At 46.1% G+C, this 20,700-nt stretch overlaps 1 protein-coding gene across 9 annotated transcripts in view; it reads left to right on the plus strand.

Moving 5' to 3' along the window:
• CDH13 (cadherin 13) overlaps positions 1 to 20,700 on the plus strand; it is a 1,026,978-nt gene that overhangs the window by 882,602 nt on the left and 123,676 nt on the right. Inside the window, exon 9 of one of the 9 annotated variants that reach the window (XM_042969575.1) lies at positions 18,169 to 18,447. The exons of the other annotated variants lie outside the window; for them this stretch is intronic. Coding sequence (XP_042825509.1) covers positions 18,169 to 18,285 — 117 coding nt within the window. The 3' untranslated portion in view covers positions 18,286 to 18,447. Of the gene's footprint in view, positions 1 to 18,168; positions 18,448 to 20,700 lie in introns of those variants that run through there. 9 annotated transcript variants of the gene reach the window in all.

Genomic DNA, 20,700 nt, shown 5'->3' on the forward strand with positions numbered 1-20,700 from the left:
CGGCAAAAGCACAGAACTTCTCTTTCAACGGACATTGGACGATAAGCCAAGGCGAAGGTGAGATGCCCACAGGGCGAAGGTGAGATGCCCACAGGGCGAAAGTGATGTCTCAACTCATACAAAAATAAAAGGGATGAAATGAGAGGGACCGGCAGCCAGCGGGTACATGAAACTCTCCCTCTAGGACATTAGATGTCCCACACGAGCCCTTGTCCAATGTTGGACAAATTAAATTCACAGTCAAATCTGCTAACATGTTCCTGCATGCATTTGGGATGCCAGAATTGCCAGAGACCAGATAACACAGAGGGGAAGAGGTGGGTTCTGGAACCAGAACTGGATTCAAGTCCCGCCGTGGATACAAATCTGTCAACCACCTATGTTCTCGTTTCTTCACCTGTTGTTGGGGCTGACGGCGGAGCCCATCTCAGTAGGTTCTCATGACTGTTATGTGAGCCCGTGATGGAGAGCATTTAGACAGTGCGGGTCACCCACAGTTCTCTAGAGTGTCGGCGATGAGAAGAGTGGTAACAAGGCAGGTGGTGGTGAGGACAGTGCTGGGATAAAAGCCGTGAGGAAGGAAATGGTGGTGGGCAAGATGGTGGTGGGCAAGAGGATGATACCGTGGTGACGATGTTTCTAAAATGTAAAAGGTTGGGGCGCCTGGGTGGCTCCGTCAGTTAAGCAGCCACCTCTTGATTTCAGCTCGGGTCATGCCAGTCCATGAGTTCGAGCCCCCTGTCGGGCTCTGCACTGGCAGTAGTCCCAGGCCAATGTGGTGACACCGTGGCATCACCAGTTTCCAGATTCCTCTTATCTTTCTTCTCTACCTTCTCCAAGGCTGCCTCACAATACAATAGGGTCACTGCAGCACCAGCCATCATGTCCACATACCAGGAAGAAAGAAAGGGGAAGTGAGAAGGGCTAAGAAGGACTTGCTACCTAAGTAAAAATCTCCCCCAGAAAGCAACTGGGGCTTGTATGTTCTTAGCCTTCCTTATCTGTAAAGGAGCCCAAGAAATAACTCCATCTTTAGTTGGCATGTTCCAGTCTTGGACAATATAGAGATTGTTACTGAGAGAGGAAATACTTTAAAGGTTTTTTTAGAAAGCCAATTCTAGGGCACCTGGGTGGCTCAGTCAGTTAAGCTTTGGACACTTGATTTCAGCTCAGGTCATGATCTCAAGGTTCGTTGAGTTCAAACCCCGAGTCGGACACCATGCTGACAGTGTGGATCCTGTTTGGGATTCTCCCTCTCTCTCTCCCTCTCTCTCTCTCCCTTTCTCTCTGCCCCTCCCCCGCTTGTACTGTCTCTCAAAATAAATAAATAAACTTTTAAAAATATTTTAAAAAGAATTATATGTTATCTTTATTGATGTTGACATGGCGGTTCAAATCACAAGACATTTAAGTCTTCACCCACGTGCTCCCTGGGTGATTCCCTCCTCTTCGTTCATTGGTTTCTCAAACAGTCAAGGAGCTACTTTATTTCTTGGGTTAGAAGTGTACTCTTTCCTCTTAATCAACTGTCTGATGCAGAATGATGTCAGGATCACATCTATTTATTTCATTCCTTTGCCACTCCTGCTTCACATTCCATTAAGTATTTTTAATAACTTTTTTGAGATAGAAGTCCATACTGTAAAGCTCACCCTTTTAAAATGTATAATCATTGGCTTTTAGTAGACTCACAAAGTTTTGCAGCCATCACCACTATCTAATTCTAGAACATTCCATCACCCCAAAGAAACCCCATGCCCATTAGCAGTCACTCCCCATCCCCATATCCCCACGACCCCTAACAACTACAAATCTTCCTTGTATTGCTATGGACTCACTCATACTGGAAATTTCGTATAAATGAAGCCATGCAGTATGTACCCTTTTGTGACTTGCTTCATTGACTCACCATGTTTTCAAGCTTCCTCCATGTTATAGCTTGTATCAGGACTTTGTTCCTTTTTCTGGCTGAATAATACTCCATTCTATGAATTTACAACATTTTGTTTATCCATTCATCCACTGATGGACATTTGGGCTGTTTCAATTTTTTTGGTTATTGTGAATAATGCTGCTATGCACATTCATGTACAATACACTAAATTTTTATCTGAATTTTCTCTCAATTCCCTAATAGTTAGAAAGAAAAAGAAGTTACCTATAATATTGTTCCAAATTGGGAGACTATACTTGCTTACCTGTTTTATTGAAACATTCCAAAATGTCTTTCTAAATTGCAATTAAGGGGCACTTGGGTGGCTCAGTGGGTTCAGCATCTAACTCTTGGTTTCGGTGGAGGTCATGATCTTGCGGTTTGTGAGTTCAAGCCCCACATCGGGTTCCATGCTGACAGTGTGGAGCCTGCTTGGGATTCTCTCTCTGCCTCTCTGTCTCTCTGTCTCTCTCTCTCTGCCCTTCTCCAGCTCACTCTCTGTGTCTCTCTCTCAAAAATAAATAAATTTTTTAAAAAAATAAATAGGGGCGCCTGGGTGGCTCAGTCGGTTAAGCATCTGACTTTGGCTCAGGTCATGATCTCACGGTTGGTGAGTTCGAGCCCCATGTCAGTCTCTGTACTGACAGCTCAGAGCCTGGAGCCTGCTTCAGATTCTGTGTCTCCCTCTCTCTCTGCCCCTCCCCCACTCATGCTCTGTCTTTCTCTGCCTCTCAAAAATAAAGAAATGTAATAAGAAAAAAAATGAAAAATAAATAAATAAATCACTATTAATACAGCTTATTCAATTTTACAGACTTCTTTTTTAAAAAGCATGTAACTTTTGTACAAAAAAGTACACAAATACTGAGTGATTTCATTCATTACAAGTCAAACACGAAACCCGTATCAAGAAATAGAGCATGATTAGCAACTCAGAAACTTCCTAAAACCCTTCTCAGTCGCCTGCCTAAACGTATATTGCTTAATCCCACATACTTGGAGGTTTTCTTGTTATTTCCCTTTATTGACATCTAACTTAATTCCACTCTGGTGGGAGAACACACTGATATGATTATAGTCCTTTGCTATTTAGTGAGACTTGTTTTGCAACCCAGCATGTGATCAGATTTGATAAACGGCCCATGTGCACTTGAAAACAATGTGAAATCTACAGTTGTTTGAGTTATTAGTTGTTTACAGTTATTTTTCTTCAAATCTTCTATATATGTTGTCTGTTCATCTTTTTATTCTGTAAGTTCCTGAAAGAGTAGATACAATATCTATTATTGTAGATATATCTATTTCTCCTGTTGCATCAAATTTTTCTTTGAGTATTTGAAGCTGTGTTATTAAGCGCATACAAATTTAAAATTGTTATATCTTCCTGATGTTTTGTTCTTTTATTATTACAAAACGCACTCTCTACCTCTGGAAATGCTTTTTGCTTTAACATTTACCTCCTCTGGTAGTAAAATAACTACTGTAGCCTTCTTAAGGTTAGTGTCATCATGCTATATTTTTTTCCATCCTTTCTTCTCTCAAGTTTAATCTTATGTTAAAGTGTGTTTCTTATAAGCAATGTAGATTTGGGTTTTGATTTTTTTTTTCCACTTCTGGTAATCCCAGTCTTTTTACTTGGATTAGTTTTTCCATTTACATGTAATGCAAAGACCATATATTTGAGCTTAAATCTACCAATTCTAATACTTATTTTCTGTCTGAGTACCTTCCTATAGTTATTTTTCTCTCATTTCTCACCTCTTTATTAATTAATCCATTATTTTTGTCATTTAATATTCTACTATAAATTATTTATTACACTTAATTTTCATATTCTTGTACTAGTTTCTGAGAAGTTGAAATATACATCCTCGACTTACAGAGTCTAATGTGAATTAGCATTTTTACCACTTATGGATTCTTCAAGGACTTTAGGGCAAGTAAATTCCTTTTACCCCACTCCTATATTTTAAGATATTGTTGTCATGTTTTAATACTATATGTTTTACATTTTACAAAAATATTATTTTATGTAATAAGCATTTATTCACCCTTTATATTATTACCTATTCCTTCATGTTTCTTTGCTTCCACATGGGATAATTTTCCTTCTGATTAAAGAATTCCTTTGTATTTTAAAAATAGTGCAGGTATGACAGTGATTATTTATTTATTCATTTATTATTATCATCTTTTTTGCCTGAATTTTTGATGTATATTTTCACTGGGTACAGAACCTCAGTTGATAGTTATTTTCGTGCAACACTTTCAAGGTGTCATTTCATTGACTTCATTAACATGTCAGTTAACATTTATTGAAAGGTCAGCTGTCAGTATTCCTTTCTTCTCCTTGACAGAAATGTGGCCCTTCCTCTGGTTGCTTTTAATAACATTTCTTTGCTTTTACTTTTCCAGTTTTATCACGGCATAATGAGGTATCATTTAATTTGTTTTTATCATACTTGTTCCTTGTTCATAACTCTTCAAATATTTCTTTTGACCCATTTTCTCTTTTTCTTAGACTCTCACTATACATATATATTAACTTTCTATGCTTCTGTTTTCCCTCATTCTTTTCCAGTTCACAAATTCTCTCTTCTGCTATGTCTAATCTTTTATATCCATCTATTAAGTTCTTAATTCCATTTATTGTACTTTATTTTTTTTAAGTTTATTTGCTTATTTTTTGACAGAGAGAAAGAGTACAAGTAGGGGAGGAGCAAAGAGAGAGAGGGAGAGAATCCCAAGAAGGCTCTGTGCTGTCAGCATAGAGGCAACACGGGACTCGAACTCACAAACTGTGAGATCATGACCTGAGCTGAAATCCAGAGTTGGACGCTTAACTGACTGAGCCACCCAGGCACCCCCAATTATTGTACTTTAGATATAATTTCCATGAATTTATTTTGTAGATTAAAATTCTCTCCTTCAGTTTTGCATTTTATCTATTTTTTAAATATATAATACAGAGTTACTTTAAATTCAATGTCTGTTAACTACAGTGTCTAGATCCCTTCTAAATCTATTTCTATTTTCAGTATTTTTCACTTGCTTTTTTGGTCATGTGTTATGGTCCCTTGGCCTGCCTAGAATTTTTTTTTAACTCTGAATAATGCATGTGACAATTTTTTAAAGGCAATTTTGGACTCTGGCTGATGTTGTATTCTACCAGAAAGGATTTACTTTTACTTTCTGAAACCAGTAAGAGTAGAAAAAGATAACTTTAAATAAGACTGGGATTGAGTTGGTTTATTGGGGAGTTTCAGTCTTTTATGAGGGCTAATCTACTTCCTGATTTCTTCTTGGTCTTCTGGGGTCCTGACTGCAAGGCTGGTGTGTTTACAGAGGCTCTTCTTCCTCAGATCCCTAGCCTCTCTCCCTGTGTCATTACAATTTAGAAAATGCCTTCAGGGGAAAAGCTGATAGGGTATTGGCCTCCCCTCACTGAGCTCGCTTCCCTCTCTGCACGATCCTGGACTCTCAATTTTGACTGCCTTGGGAGTTCTCCAGTGCTTTCACACAGGTGGAGTTTTTTGGGTGTTAAATACACATTCTCAAGTCATTCTAGATTTGAGGGTTGGTCTGGAAGAACTTTGCTCGGATTACCATCCACAAAGATCAGTCTTTTAATCTGAAGTATCAGGGAAAAGCAGTAGTTATGTGTATGGAATTCACTGTGGCACAAAACATCCTAACATCTTCATTAAAAATATGGATTGAGGGCCCTGGGTGGCTCAGTCGGTTGAGCGTCCGACTTCAGCTCAGGTCATGATCTCACAGTTTGTGAGTTCGAGCCCCGCGTCGGGCTCTGGGCTGACAGCTCGGAGCCTGGAGCCTGCTTCAGATTCTGTGTCTCCCTCTCTCTCGACTCTTCCCCCGCTCATGCTCTTTCTCTCTCTCCTTCAAAAATAAATAAATATTTTAAAAAATACGGATGTTTTGAAGGGGCACCTGGGCCAGTTAATTGTCCGACTCTTGATTTCAGTTCAGGTCATGATCTCACTGTCATGAAAGCGAGCCGCCTGTCGGGCTCTGTGCTGCATATGGAACCTGCTTGAGATTCTCTCTCTCCCTCTCTGCTTCTCTCTTCTCTCTCTCTCAAAAAAAAATATGGATTGAAAAACTATAATGAAATAGTTTGTCAGGGCACTCATCCTCCCATTCTATTTGCTTTGCAATCAACTCATTTTAGTGAAAAGGTTAAATAACTTTTGTGTCTCTTCCTTGATATTCGTAATCAAGAAGTGACTCGAACGACAAGAGACTTGAACTAACCGCATGATCCGTGGCCGGGTTTACTTTCTGATCCCCCCACTCTTGAACTGACATGACTCTCTGGAGTCTCCTTCATTCTTTTGGATCTTCTCCTTCGTTTTTGGTTGTTTGGTGGTTAAGAAATGCCTTTGTGTGCCTTCTTTCACCGAAAGTCTACTTAAAGTGAGTGTATTTAGGGACACCTGGTGGCTCCGTTGGTTAAGCGTCCAACTCCGGCTCAGGTCATGATCTCGCGTTTCGTGAGTTCAAACCCCATGTCAGGCTCCATGCTGACAGTACAGAGCCTGCTTGGGATACTCTCTCTCTTTCTTTCTCTGCCACCCTCTCACTGCCTGAGCTTGCTTGCTCTCTCTCTCTCTCTCTCAAAAATAAATAAGTGAATGAACTTTAAAAAAAATCAAGCGAATATATTTATCTACTCCTCCAGTATTCCATGCACCATAGCTGAGTGCTCTCAATCAGTCTCTCCTCCCATAAGAGTATTCTTCCCTTAGGAGAGCCCTTTAAAATCAGATGTGCCTGTGTCTTAACACGGACCACATAATCATACATTCTGCTTGCTCAATAGAGATTAATCCAGAAAGCCAACCACATATTGCTTAGAAGATCAAACCCATATCAATTATCTGACTCAAATAACTTTTCTGGAAGGTGGAGTCCAAGGCATTTTAACAACCCGCTAAATCTTTAAAGATGATTAAATGTTATTCCAAATAGCCCGTCTTCCCTCTTCCCATGAAGCTTTTTATAGCCATCGTGGTGAACTACGTGAGCCTTTTTTCTGTGCCGCCGGGACATCACATATCTGACAGTTTTCTAAGCGTCTGAAGTTTTAAATAACACCAAACATACACTGTTGGGATTTTCATCCCCTGCTTTGTGCAGGGCGATGGGGGTGGGGCGGGAATCCCCACCTGTCGGGAAATGGAATATTTGGAGAAAATAGAACAGTGTAACTTCAGTGCACGGGGACCACCGATTCCCGGCTGTGCAAACAGTAACATCACTTTCGATGACATCAGTTCCTGGTCCATCGCTGTCTGGGCCAACACCTTGTCCAAGGACTCCAGAGGCCATCTGCTGCGAATTGCTTTTACAACTTCCCATCACATAATTAACGAGGGGTTACCCGCAAAACAGCCAATACCCAGCATCCCCCATGTATCTTCAGTTGGAAAAGGTGAGTTCACTGCTTTCTTCTCCTGCACCAAGGTCCTAGAAAAACATGAAATCATCCGCTAAATCTCCCAGTGTTCCAATGTCACAAGTCCTGGAAACAGCAGGTCTACAGCTGGATTTCTTGACTAAGAGAGAGTGAAGGGAAACATTTGTACAACTGGAAGCGTGCTCTATAAATAGAAGCCATCATCCAAACAGGATACGTCCAGCTAAGGAAAAGGGTGCTGTGTGCTTTCCTGAATTGAATTGTTCACGGACAGCAGGGTGAGGAATCTCGCGTGGTCGAAAATGCCCATGCCGATTCAAAACTGTGTGAGTGATGTCAAGACATCTGGACTTTTTAAAGTGAAAAAATGTAATCTGCCCTGTGGCTGGTTCTTCAAGTCTCTTGTAGAGGTAGACCAGACAGCCAGATGATTTATTGCATTAATCACTCTTTCATAATTATATTCATGATGTGTTGATCCCCACCATCCCTGTGCGAACCTCTGTGCAAATTCCATGCTTCTGCTAACCCTCTGGTTATGCTCCGAGGGTCAGCGCAACTCAGTGGCAATAAAAGCAATTTTTTACTACAGCTGGCGGAGTCTCACCACGGGGCCACCGCAGAGCACAGTGGCCTCCAAAGACTCCATCCATCTGCTTCTATTCAAATGCAACATCTCACACGAAGAGCAACAAACACAAAGCTATAAAACATACATTTTGTAACTCTAAGAATACGACATTACTACACCTCCATACGTGGCTTGCAGAATGAGAACTTAACTGTTCAAAAACAGAAAGCCCGGGGCCACAAAAATGGCACGTGGTGGAGAAGTGAACTATCCACGCCCCCACGGCACATGGCAGCCGTTTTGTTCTGGACAGCGTCAGAAATAAGATCGTTGGGTCTTATGCGTGGGTGGTTTTAAATACCGTCCGCCCGGTCACAGCCTCCTCTCCTCTCAGGCCACACGGAAGCCCTATTTCTTCCCCCAAAACGTCGCGCTTTGGCATATGCCTCCGCACCACCGCACATTCTGTTCCCGTCTCCCTGGAATGCCTTGCTCCTCTGTATCCGGAAGACTCCCAGTTTATCCTTCAACACCCAAATTATGAATCCCCGGGGAAGGCTGCTGCTTCCTCCTTCTTGTTCCCACAGACACGAGGCATATCCTGCAGCGTGGTGTTATCACGTCACCTCGTCCTCGTGCACTCATACAATATCTCCGTAATACCGTCTAAACGCTTTGGTGTTTTGGCAGGACGTCATTTTCATCATTGCCATTTCATCATTTCATCATCAGAGTTCCATGCTTCCTTCCATGTCATCATTCATCATTGCCATTTTCATCATTGCCAGGACAAAGCGTAGGGGCGACATCAAATGTGTAATTAGAGACGAGCTCACACTTCATACAGCAGATACCTATTTCAGTCTCTTGTTTCTATCTCAGCTTCTAATATGCCATTAAACATTCTTCTGTTCCATATCGTATAGTGTTATATGTATGCTAGTCTATGCTGTCATGTATTATCCCATATGTATTCTATTACCATATGTGCACATCCTATCTGTACACATTTTATCCCTAACGTAATAGGTAATATCGACCTTCCAATGTGCCATATAATTAGATGACTTACTTGCTTTTGGCATTCTCCCCAAATGAGAATATAAACTCCACAAGAGAGGACATTTGTCTCTTCTGTTCTCTGTTCCGGCCCCAGCACCCAGCCTGGCATGGAGTATATGACCAAATAAGAGGTGAATGAGGGGACAAATTATAAATGGTCGGCAGCAAGCAGCAGAGGCCATCAAAAAATTAAAAAGTCATGTTGTCGAGAGGACCTTGGAAAGAATCCCACCCAGCCCCCTGGTTTTGGAGATAAGGGACACCGCTCAAGGCCGATAGCAGATCCCAGGCCCATCTGGCTGTGGCACACGTGGCTGTTACCAGTGAAAAAGTCAGGGCCCTACAGTGACACAGAAGTCACGAGCAATCCTGAGGTGTATAGTTTTACCATGGTTCACTGAGAGCCAAGAGGGTTGGAGTTAAATTCCTTCCCAGAAGTGAATAAATGAATCTACATAGACTGGAGGGCGCCCTGAAGGTTCTTCTCTACCCATCAAGGAAAGAGAGAGAGAGGGGGAGACAGGGAGGGCCGGGGAGGAAGAGAAAGGCAAGCCCGGTGTTAGTAAATAATGCCTAAGGGAATCATTAGAGTGGGGACAGGCTCACCTTATTCTGTGAACTTACAAACAAGAAGGAGAGAAAATATCCCACAACTCCAGACTGGTGTATGGGCTCATTGTTCGAAGTGGGATTAGACAAAATGATCCAGAATTGATTTTCATATAGTCACTTCTTTCCAAACTAAAGTCTGTTTCTGTTATAGACTGAATAGCCATTTTCCCCCTGTTGGAAGCATTGTATTTTGCTGTCGGCCTGCTCACATCTAAGAAGATAGGGATTTATGCGAAGGATCTTCTTCAGCCTGTACTACCTGAATGTGCCTACGCTTGCATATTACACACCATAACCTTATATGGTTGCTTTTCAAAGTGCATTGATCGATTGATTGGTTCATTCATTCATTCATTCATTCACCAGCACATCCATCAGGCATGAGTTCCATGCTTCCTCTTTGCCAGGAAGTATATTAGGCTGAGATACAGTGCAGTGAGCACAGCATCGTCCCTGACCTTGTGATGTTATGGTCTAGAATGGGGACAGTGAGCCAGAAAATAGCTTTGGATGGCCCTTAGTGACAAGATGGAATGGGGTGAAATCACCACAGTGGGGGACAATGTAGGCACCTACCGTGACGTTCAGGGAGGTCTCCTCAGAGAAGGCGATATTTACGATCACTGTGTTAGTGTCCAGGGGCTGTGTGGCTTGAACAATAGACATTTATCCTCTCACCATTCTGGAAGCCAGAGTCCAAGATCAAGGTGTCTGCAGGGTGGTCTCTTCTGAGGGAGAGTCTGTTCATGCCTGTCTCTCAGGTTTGGTGGTTTGCTGACAATCTATGTTGTTTACAGGCCCATAGATTTATCACCTGATCTCTGCCCTCATCCACGCATAGCCTTCTCCCTGTGTGCACATCTGTGTCTAAATTTCCCCCCTTTGTGAGGACTGGTCGCCCGCTCTAATACCCCATTCTAACTTGGTCACCTCTGTGAAGACCCTGTTCCCAAGTAAGGTCACATTCTAAGATACTGCCGGTTGTGACTCTACCATATCTTTTTTGGGAAACAGAAATCAACCCAGAACAGTGAGATGCAGGGGTGGGGATGCAGAGGGTCCATGTGAAGCCCGCGGTTCTGGGAAGAGCGTGTCTTGTTTGCGGAAGTGAGAGCCGTGCAGTGTGGCTAGAGCAGCATGAGGCAGGACAGAGACTACACAGGATGACAAGGGCCAGATCAAGACTGAGAACCCTAAGAATATTGTTCCACAGGCACATCGCTGGTCAGGAGACTGCTGGGGAGGATGTCTCCAGTCACACATGACCCCCCCGCCTTCCTAGATCCTCAGGTAGGGAATAAGTACCAATCCAGGGACCCGCATTGTTAGGCGCTGACATAGTTGTCCACACTCCACGAACCTGCCGCCTAGACATTCCAGTGCAGAGACTGTGACGGTCACCCTGGCACAGATGAGAAAGCTCAGGCTGAGTGAGATGATTCCTTCCCAGGGTCACGGGAGAACTAGATATTGAGATTCCAAACTTTGCATCTCCTTTTTCCTTGCAAAGTCGAAGAGATCTCTTTCTTTGTTGGAGCAGGCTTCCCATCAGCAACAGCAAATGCGCAATGAGTTCTTATCAAAGGCAAGACTGATCATTCCATCAAGTTGTGCCTAACACCCCTCGGACCCGTGCTTTCATCCTCTGTCGTTAAATGAACATCCGGAAGCCAGTGCACACACCTGGAAGTGCTTGTTCTGTGCCAGGCAGGATCCAAGAGCTCTACCTACGCACCGTCGTTCATTCCTTCTGCCAGCCCCGAGATGGGTACTGTAATTACCACACCCACTTCATGGGTGTGGAGACTGAGGCTCCGAGAGCTGGAGAACTTGCCCAGAGTCTACGTCTATGCTCTCAACCCCACCCTAAGCTGCTTCTGTGCTGTAAACGGGTTAACATGTGGTGCCAGGAGACCCAGTCCTCAGAGCACTTCTGCCCGATTCCGCCTGGATGTTCTGTTTCTATTCCACGGTCTTGCCCTTAGGGTCTGCCCTCTGGGACGCCTTACCAGGGCCATTCAGGGAGCGTCCATCCGGTTTTTCTCATTGCACCTGTGCCCCAGGGCCTTGCCAAAGAACAGTGCATATCACCTCCGGTCTCAGCGCTGCGTGAACTTTTCGAACGTCGCCTCACTTCCTCACCTGCCTCTCCATTCACATCAGGACAATGTTTGGGGAGGCGCCTGGCTGGCTCAGTCAGAATGTGACTCTTGATCTCAAGGTCATGAGTTCAAGCCCAGTGTTGGATGTAGAGCTCACTAAAATAAAAATAATACAGCACACACGCAAACACACACACAGACACACACACAGAGAATTCTCTCCTGGGCTCACCACGGTAAGTCTAAGCTACTCCTTCCCCTCTGGTTTCTTCAAATTAAAAAAAAAAAAAAAGGAGAGTTTTCTAATAGCCAACGAATGTGAACAGCAGGCCTGTACCTTTACTTTGCTAGGTCCAGGGGCAAATCTAATAATTACCTCTTATGAGCACACAAAAAATTGTATTATCCATAAAACCACCCTTTTTAAGCTAAGAGTTACTATGTGTTGAACCGTAAAGCACTGTTCTAAAGGCCGTAGGGATCATGAATCATTTCTCACAATAGCCTTATGACTTAAGGACTCCCATTACCCCCATTTCATAGATGAGGAAACTGAGGCACAGGAAAGTCAAGAAACATGCCTGACATTACAGCATGGTGGGGCAGGGATGCCACCGTGGGTTGGCTGGTTACAGAGCCCAGCTCTCAGCCTCTACGCTGTACCCACTTTCTGAGTTTCTGCACGCGGGTCTGGCTCTGTGGGATTCAGAAATAAAAGAAGCCAGGCCCCCGACGAGCCATCCTTCTATTAGAGACCTCACCAACAAGGCCAAGTGCTCTCTGTTGACCACAGCAACATTCCTGGAAAGACATCGGCAGTTTCAGTTTGTATACACGCGTGTGCGCATCTGACTTGAAATCTTCCCGCATTGCTGTGGATGGCTTATAATGGTGCACCGATTATTAAATCTCACGACTGAAACCCAGGTTTGGCTCACTGGAGATTTCAGGGAAAGGCCTATAAAGCAAGAAAAACTTGGGTTCATTAATGAGGGTCATTTTTATCCTAGTCTGTCATCTCCGATAACAATTTTTAAATCTTTTAAATTTATTACTGTCGTTACCGCCGTTCCGTAGTCATTAATGAGCTAATGTGCTTCTTCACGTTCACCAGTCCTTGTGCACTTGGCATGCTTGTTCTGAGTTAGCAGGGTTGCAGGTGGCCTCAGCTCTTTCATTCACCACATGCTAATCCAACCCAGTGGGGCTGAAGGCTGGGGATTTGAAGACGATGGGCAAGCCCTGGTCTTCTCGAGGCTTAGCAGGGAGGACCTGTGACATTAAAGCACCGCAAGAGGGATGCATCCCACAGATGCGTTCTGAGAGCTTCAGGAGCATGACCTCGTCTGGGATTTGGAAAAGTGAGGGCACAAAGTAATGTCTCCCCTTTTACGTCTTAAGCTTTGCTAACTAAAGCGAGGAGAGATGGTGTCTGGGATGGGATAGCTCTCACATGGGCAAAGCACTCAGCATGTGCAAATGCCCTGAGGCACACAAGAGGCATTTGAGGGGCTGAGAGAAGGAGTCCGGGCTAGCTGGTATAGCAGAAACACAGGGATGGGCTGGAGAGATGGCCCACCCTCCATGGGTCTCTTGTCCCAGCGACAGGCCCAGGGCGGCCATGAACTTCCCTTAAGCTCCCCCACACGCCCCAGTCAGAATTAACTGGCTCTCTCACTGGTGCCTCTCCAAACATTCTGCTCCTGCCCCAGTCACAGCATGCTTCCCAGCATGAGTGGGACCAGCAGTGTAGGTATCTGTTTCTACCTCCTCCAGACTGGAGTTCTCTGCGGGCAGACACAGCTTCATTTGTCACAGTCTCCCCGTTCAGCCACAGAGCAATGTGCACAGAGGGACCGCAAAGAATATTTGTTGCATTAAATCACATCTAACAAACAGCGCTCTTTCCCAGCAGCTCGGCAGATAGGAACAGATGCCTTTGCTAATCGCCCCTGGATGCATGGTTTAACACAGGTTCAATTCGGCGCTGTAGATCTATATATCAGAGCCAGAACCAGTTAGCTGTCTGGTTCATAACGGCCAAGCACTGGCCTCCCACAAGATGGGCACTGGGCCTTGTCGCTCAGAGCACAGCCTCAACAAACCCCAGCAAATTGAATTGACCACTTGTACCTGCCTCGTACAGAAATGGTCAAAATATCATTTTCCTTCAGCTCTGGGAAATTGAAAAGACAAATCAATTAGAGTGAGGCTGAGACTCGAGACTCACTCTTCCTCGAGAAAATCTGCTTTTAGTTCCCCAGGGTTAAAAGGTCTCTGCTTGCGCCCATTTTGTCGTTGAAGGGCAGAAACCCACTTCGAACGAACGTGAGCAGGGCCTAGAGTGCGTCGGCCCCCTTCACAAGGTGATGAGCGGGACTCATCACTGGGGACCCATCACCGGGCATGGTGTTGGCACTCGTTACCGGAAAATGCGTTCGCACTCGCCACTGGGGAGTCTCCGGGCTTTCCGACCCCAGGCTGCCTCCAGGGCTCAGAGAGCATCATCAGAACACCGTCTAGATACCCCTCCATCCCTAAGCTGTGCTCGTCTCTCTCGGTTGCCTTTCTTCTCTGGTGGGCTGTCTCCTCATGGCAGGTGCGATGGCCTCTGGTGGCCCTAAGCTCATGTCCCCATGGCTTATGTACGAAGAAAGACACACATACCCTCCTGCCCAGATCAAAAGGCTAATCTCCTAGAAAGACTTTGATTGCTTGTACTGGGTCGCAAGGCCACCTCAGGCCAGACTCTGAGGACCAGGGAACGATGAGATGGCTGGCCCGTCCCAGGTCACGGGCTCACCTCCGAGGAGGAAAAGCGAGGACCGTGTTGATCGCACCAGTGTGACCCCCTGGGATGAGGAGATAGTTCCCCAAAGAGACGAATGTCCGCACATAGACATTTTCCGTCCACTCCAGGAACTGTTTGAAAGGGAGGCAGTTACTGTGGGCTGCTCAGCACAAGCAGGGGTGCTGAGGCCGCCTTGCCCAGCTTTGCAACAGTTGTCTGGGCGTCTCCTCCTGGCTCTACGTGCGGTCACGTCGCGCTGGCAGCTTGAAGCCGGCCGTGGTGGAGGTGGGACACGGGCTCCGAACCAGGCCTTGTTTTCCTGAAGAGTCTGCTGTTAGACGTTTACCAGCGCCCCGCCGTAAGCTGTCGTGGGCCCCGCCTAAATAAAACGCGTGTGTGCGCGCGCCTGCCCTTGAAATCGGAACGACGAGCCCCTGGTTCTCTCCAAAGATCCATGGTCTCAGGACGCACTTACTTCTTCCAGACTGGTTCACCAGCGTCTGTGTTCTGAAGTCCAGATGCCCATGTGTTTAAAGGATGGCCCTTCCACACCTGGACAGGGGGTCTACACCCCGGACAGGGGGTCCGTACCTGGACAGGGGGTCCACACCCCAGACAGGGGTCAAGACAGGGGCCCGCACCCCGGACAGGGGGTCCGCACCCCAGACAGGGGTCTACACCCCGGACAGGGGTCCACACCCCTGACAGGGGGTCAAGACAGGGGGTCCGCACCACGGACAGGGGGTCCACACCCCGGATAGTGGGAGAGGCTCCCGATATTTATTTTTTGCAGATCCCCCCTTTCCATTGCCCCTTCCCCTCGCCGGCAGCTGAGATGAGCGGGATCCCGTGCTGAGAGCAGAGCCATTAAGTGGCTCCCCTGGCGACAGGCCTGTCTCCTTCCCCTGCCCGCCCTGGGATTTGTTGTCCTCCTCTCAGAGCTGCAGAAGAGAAGTTATTTTCTCTTTGCAATTTCTACCACTTGCCTTCCCCCCTCTTTTTGCCTCGTGTGGAGCGGGAGCCCAGCTGGCCTGTCATCCCCGAGGGAGAGGCTCACGGGCCATTGGCTTGAGTGGCAGCGTCCCCGTGCTTGGGGAGGGGAGGTCCGGGGCTCCCTCCAGGAGGCAGCTCAGCCCAAGGACCCGCGGATCTGATGAGACAAGGGCAGGTGGCAGGTGACCGAGGTGGGGCAGGGGCTGCGGCGTCTGAGAGTGAGGTTAACCGAGGGTCTTTGCCTCAGAGCGGTGTGCCACAGGTGGCCTGTGAGGGAGCAGGCTGGCTTCGTATTCCTGGGCTCTTTTCGTTTCTTCAGGTGGCTTTGCCATGTGGCACATGGCCGTTTCGTACTCTCCACCTTTGGAGAGGGCAGACTGGAGGCCAGAGGCCCAGGGAATGCAAGGAAACCATCTGCCGTCTGATGTGTGCACACGTAGAGCTGTCCCCGGGGACTTTCCGTCAATACGGTGACCGTCGCTGTGAATGGTGGATCCCCGGGTGAGAGAGCGCTTAGGGTGTAGGGGACACTCAGGAATTCCATGAGCATTAATTAAATGCCTGCTGGAAGCCAGGCACTGTGATAGAGGGAATTTAAAGAGTGAATCGATAGATAACATTTGTGGGGTTTTTGCTTGTTTCTTAAGTGTTTATTTATTTATTTTGAGAGACAGAGAGAGCTCACATGGAAAAGGGGCAGAGGGAGAGAGAGAGAGACAGAGAGAGAGTCCCAACTCAAGGCTCAATCCACCAACCGTGAGATCATGACCTGAGCCGAAATCAAGTCAGACGCTTAACCGACTGAGCCACCCAGACGCCCCAATATATCATATTTGAATGCAAGTCCTGAGCCCATGGTTTCCCCACCCGGGTGGGGTGAGACCTTCCATTCTTTCTACGTGACTCTAAACAGCTGCTTACTGAGTGCTGATCCCCACCCTCCCTGCTCTCTTGAAAACTCTCTTGTCCCCTCTCCCTTTCTCAGCATATGTCTTTGCTCCCATTTCCATTTCAAAACAGACCCCATGGGAGGAGGCAGCAGAGCCAAGGTCAAGGGGAGACTCTGGACTCAGATAATATCCAAAACTTTAAAAAGATTCCAATTCATTGATCCAATAAACTCACTTGCAGGAATGCAGCCTAAGAAACTACACAGGTCAACAAAGATACAGAAAAACACAGTTCCCAGGAGGCCCCTGACCTGACCGGTTAGCTCCAGGTCTCGGCTTAATTAACAAAGATGTTAATTACAAAACTTTCTGGGCCGGTTCAGCTTCCTTCATCTGGCCGATACCCACACTGTAGTCCTGCCTGTGAGGGTTGGGGCAGTTTGTTCTCTGCCTTTCTTCCATCTCTCCTCGGTCTCCTCTGATGTGTCACATCTCAGACCCCTTGTCCACGCGACCCCTTCAGCTGTTCTCTAGATTCCTACAAACCTGAGGGAGAACATCTTATGTTTGAGCAAAAGCTGACCTAAGACAATAGCTAATTGCCCTCAGTTGTAAGAACGTACACAACCTCTTCCCAGTCTGTATTTTTTATTTGCAAGATTACGGACCATGTCATTCTATATCCGTTCAGAATTTCGTCAGAAGGCAAACGGAATACATCGGAGGCAGCCTCGGGGTTTCCTACCTGGTCCTGCGTCACCCATGGCCAGCTGGCACTCCTGGTTTATTTGTACCTTCTTTCCCACCTGAAAGCTTGAGTGACTGATTTGTGAAATAAATTGAAATTGCTTACTCTGTCTAAAAGCTTCCTATGGGCTCACTACCTATTTCTGAAGAAATTTTAATAACGCTTCTGGGTTTTAAAGTCAGCAGGAAACCTACAATCAGGATTGTTGCATTTTCCCCAATATCCAGCACAGGGCTCACGTGTAATAAGAAACTCAATACTATTTGCAGAACGAGTAAATTTTCATGGTAACTGGTAATTCCTGGTCTATAAAAGTTCTCTCCCCTATGTTTCCGCTATTGAGCAAAAATGATTTTTGTATTTGTAACCAACTAGACTCATTTCAGATGGAAATACTCATCTATAATTGTCCTAGTACAGGAAGCACCAAGCTCTCAAGGCAGAAATAATAAAGCCAGCTAACCAGGTTTCATACCTGCACAATTTACCTAAATAGAGATCGCCCAAAGAAGTTTTGTCAGCAGTCTGAAAAGTTTCTCATAAGATTTTTAAAATATATTTTATGGTCAAGATGTTGTAGTACCCTCCCAGGACTAATTCATATCTGGCCAAGAAAAAATCGCATTTTCCCATTTACATTCCGAAGTCTGAACTTTTATTTTATAAATGAATTTTCCCTCCAATTCAGGAACTACTGGCTGCATTACAAATTTTAATGCTACTATTATAGGACCATAATTTTAAAAACCCAGGGTTCTCCAAGGGCTCCTGCAGCTAGCCATCCCTCCACTTTATTAAAATGAATGAACAGATGTACAATTTATTTCTGCCGAGCTATCATCTAAATTCATAAGCTATTTCTCAAGTGTCTGAAATCCACATTGGGTTCCCATTTTCTTTGCCTTAGAAAAAAAAAAATTGCACTCCCTCATTTATCACTCTGGGGACATAAACGAGAAGTCTACTCTCCACTTCATTCACTTTAGACTAATATCCTCGACACAATTTAAATCCCATCTCTTCAAGGCCATTCAACGAGAGCAAGGCAGGGGAACAGCCCCGCAGCCAATTGGAAGACCAGCCAGTTCAGTCTCTCGAGCTGGCCCCCGAGCCGCAAGGGAAGGGAGCCTGCGTCACACCTAGAATCTGCAGTAGACGAGACAGTCGAGGACCGTCAAAGTTGAATTCAGCGCCAGTAACCAAGATGTGTCTCAGCTTCCACCTTTTATAGAACCCTCAGATCACACTGTTTCCCGTGTGCCGTCGTCTGATTACGAGTGGGCGACACCAGGGCGCGTGGGTGGCTCAGTCGGTTGAGTATCAGACTTCAGCTCAGGTCATGATCTCATGGTTCGTGAGTCTGTGCTGACAGCTCGGAGCCTGGAGCCTGCTTCAGATTCTGTGTTTCCCTCTCTGTCTCTCTGCCCCTCCCTGCTTGCTCTCTCTCTCTCTTTCTCTCTCTCTCTCAAAAATAAATAAACATTAAAAAAACGTTTTTAGAAACTTGTTGGAGACAATTAACAGATTCATCTTGTATTAATGGACATTTAGCCAAGCTCTGAAGACACCCACGCTGATCCCAGATTGACGTTAAATCCCGGCACCGCCGTTTTTTTCTGGCTGTGTGAGCTTAGACATATTACTTAACCTCTCTGAGATCTGGTTTCTTTATTAGTAAAATGGAGACAAACGTACTCACCTCGTAGTAAGGATTAAATAGAGCATTTTAACATCAAGGCCAATAATAGATGATGAGCACAGAGCCTGGCATTTGGCTCAATGAGAGCGCCATTGTGATAATTATAGCATCCCAGAGACACATCCGTGCCCAGGAAACATTTGGGCTGAAATTACAGAGCACCCCACTTCCCCAGTCTTGCATCTGCTGGTCATGATTCAAGGGAACCGGGAGGAAGGCATTTTGTAGCCGACAAATGCAATCGATGAGGGTACGTCGGAAAGAGACAGAGTGAAGCGCTCAGGTTATCTGACAGAGCTCTGCTCCCTGAAGAATTCTGTTTATGAGATTCTGGAGGAACTGGGCAGTAAAACTTGCCTGAGTTTCTAGGTCTACATGGAAGTCTGCCCTGCATCTATAAATGCAGCCCAGGTTTAGGACTTTAATAAGATTCTGAGCGTTGTTTGTTTGTTTGTTTGTTTTCTTTCCACCGCCATGTCGCTTGGAGGAAAACATCCTGTTAACTCCATCTGCTTGAGCTCTGTGACCGTTCTGTCATTTCTGCCCAGGCTTCTTTCTTTTTTTTTTTTTTTTTTTTTTCCCAGGTAACGTTCTGGTGGGAGAAGGTAGGCTCTGCTGGTGCCTGGAAGACGGGCATAAAAATGATGGAGTTCTTTCATTTAGCAGAGACGTAGCTTCACGAGGCCAGTGTCAACAGGGCACGTTCCCCAAAGAGCAGTAACGCTTTGGGAGGGAAGGAAAGAGGAAAGTCACATCAAGATGGGCCGGTGAGATGGCTCCTGGGGAGCCACTGGAGTGCAGTTCGTCAGCGTTCGCACAATAAAGTATTGCGGAGGGGAGCCAGCCATGGTGACCCGTAACAGCTCCTGACAGAGCTCGGTCTCTGCATTTGTCAGTAGCCCCGGTCAGAGCTGCCATTGTTGCCACTGATGACTTCGTGGGCTGTTGTGCCGTATGGGGCCCCGCTCAATCCCGTCATCTCTGCTTGGCCAAACCACGTGTCAAGGTCACGGTTCCCAGACCCCCCACCCCCCACCCCCAACCAAGATTTCAAAGTATCATTCACCAGCTGGGCAAAGTAATAAGATAAGCTGTCCATAAGACAAGGCTGCTTTGGGGCTTTGAAATTCCAGCAAGGAAGCCAGTGCCGCTGACAGAAATGCGACGATTTGAGAGTACAGGATTTTACAACACAACGAACCCAATTACTTCAACCCTTGGCGTCTCCTGAGATAGAATCCAAGGAGGAGACAAGGCGGGGGAGGGCTTTAATTCCCACCTGGTTCCAGTTGTCTCTCTGTTCATGCTGTCAGGTTGACTAGAAGGACCATTTTTATCCCTTCAAAGTTCCAGCTTTGTCCCTGCGTCTTATTTGCAGGATGGGGTGGGGTGACGCGTGGGGGGGGTGACTTGGGTGTCAGGGGACCCTCAGTTCCAGTATTATCTCCATCACCTGCCAGCTCTTGGCTGTGACACGAGTTCCCTCACTGTTGTGACCTTGTTCCCTCGCCTGGGAAATGGGGGTGTTAATGACAATCGCCAGCGGTTCTGTGCAGGACGGCGTGCACAGTGACTTCTCTGCATGTCACATGACCCTCACCGCCTCCTTATGGGGTAAGTTCTAGTCCCTCCTGTTCGCAGACGAGGAAGCTGGGCTCCAGCAGGTTCGGGGAGGTGCCCAGCTTACAGCTGGCCTGTCACGCAGCTGGCATTCCGTCCGAAACTACAGATTGCCCTCGAGGTCAGCCACCGATCCTGGCATTTTGTCACCTTTGGACCCACGTTACTGACACTGATTTGGGGTAGTCCACCACTCTCCGCTGAATAAAGGCTGTACCTGAGTTCATTTTATTGGCCAA

The sequence above is a fragment of the Panthera tigris genome, chromosome E2, assembly GCF_018350195.1.
Source record: "Panthera tigris isolate Pti1 chromosome E2, P.tigris_Pti1_mat1.1, whole genome shotgun sequence".
NCBI classification, from domain to species: Eukaryota; Metazoa; Chordata; class Mammalia; order Carnivora; family Felidae; genus Panthera; species Panthera tigris.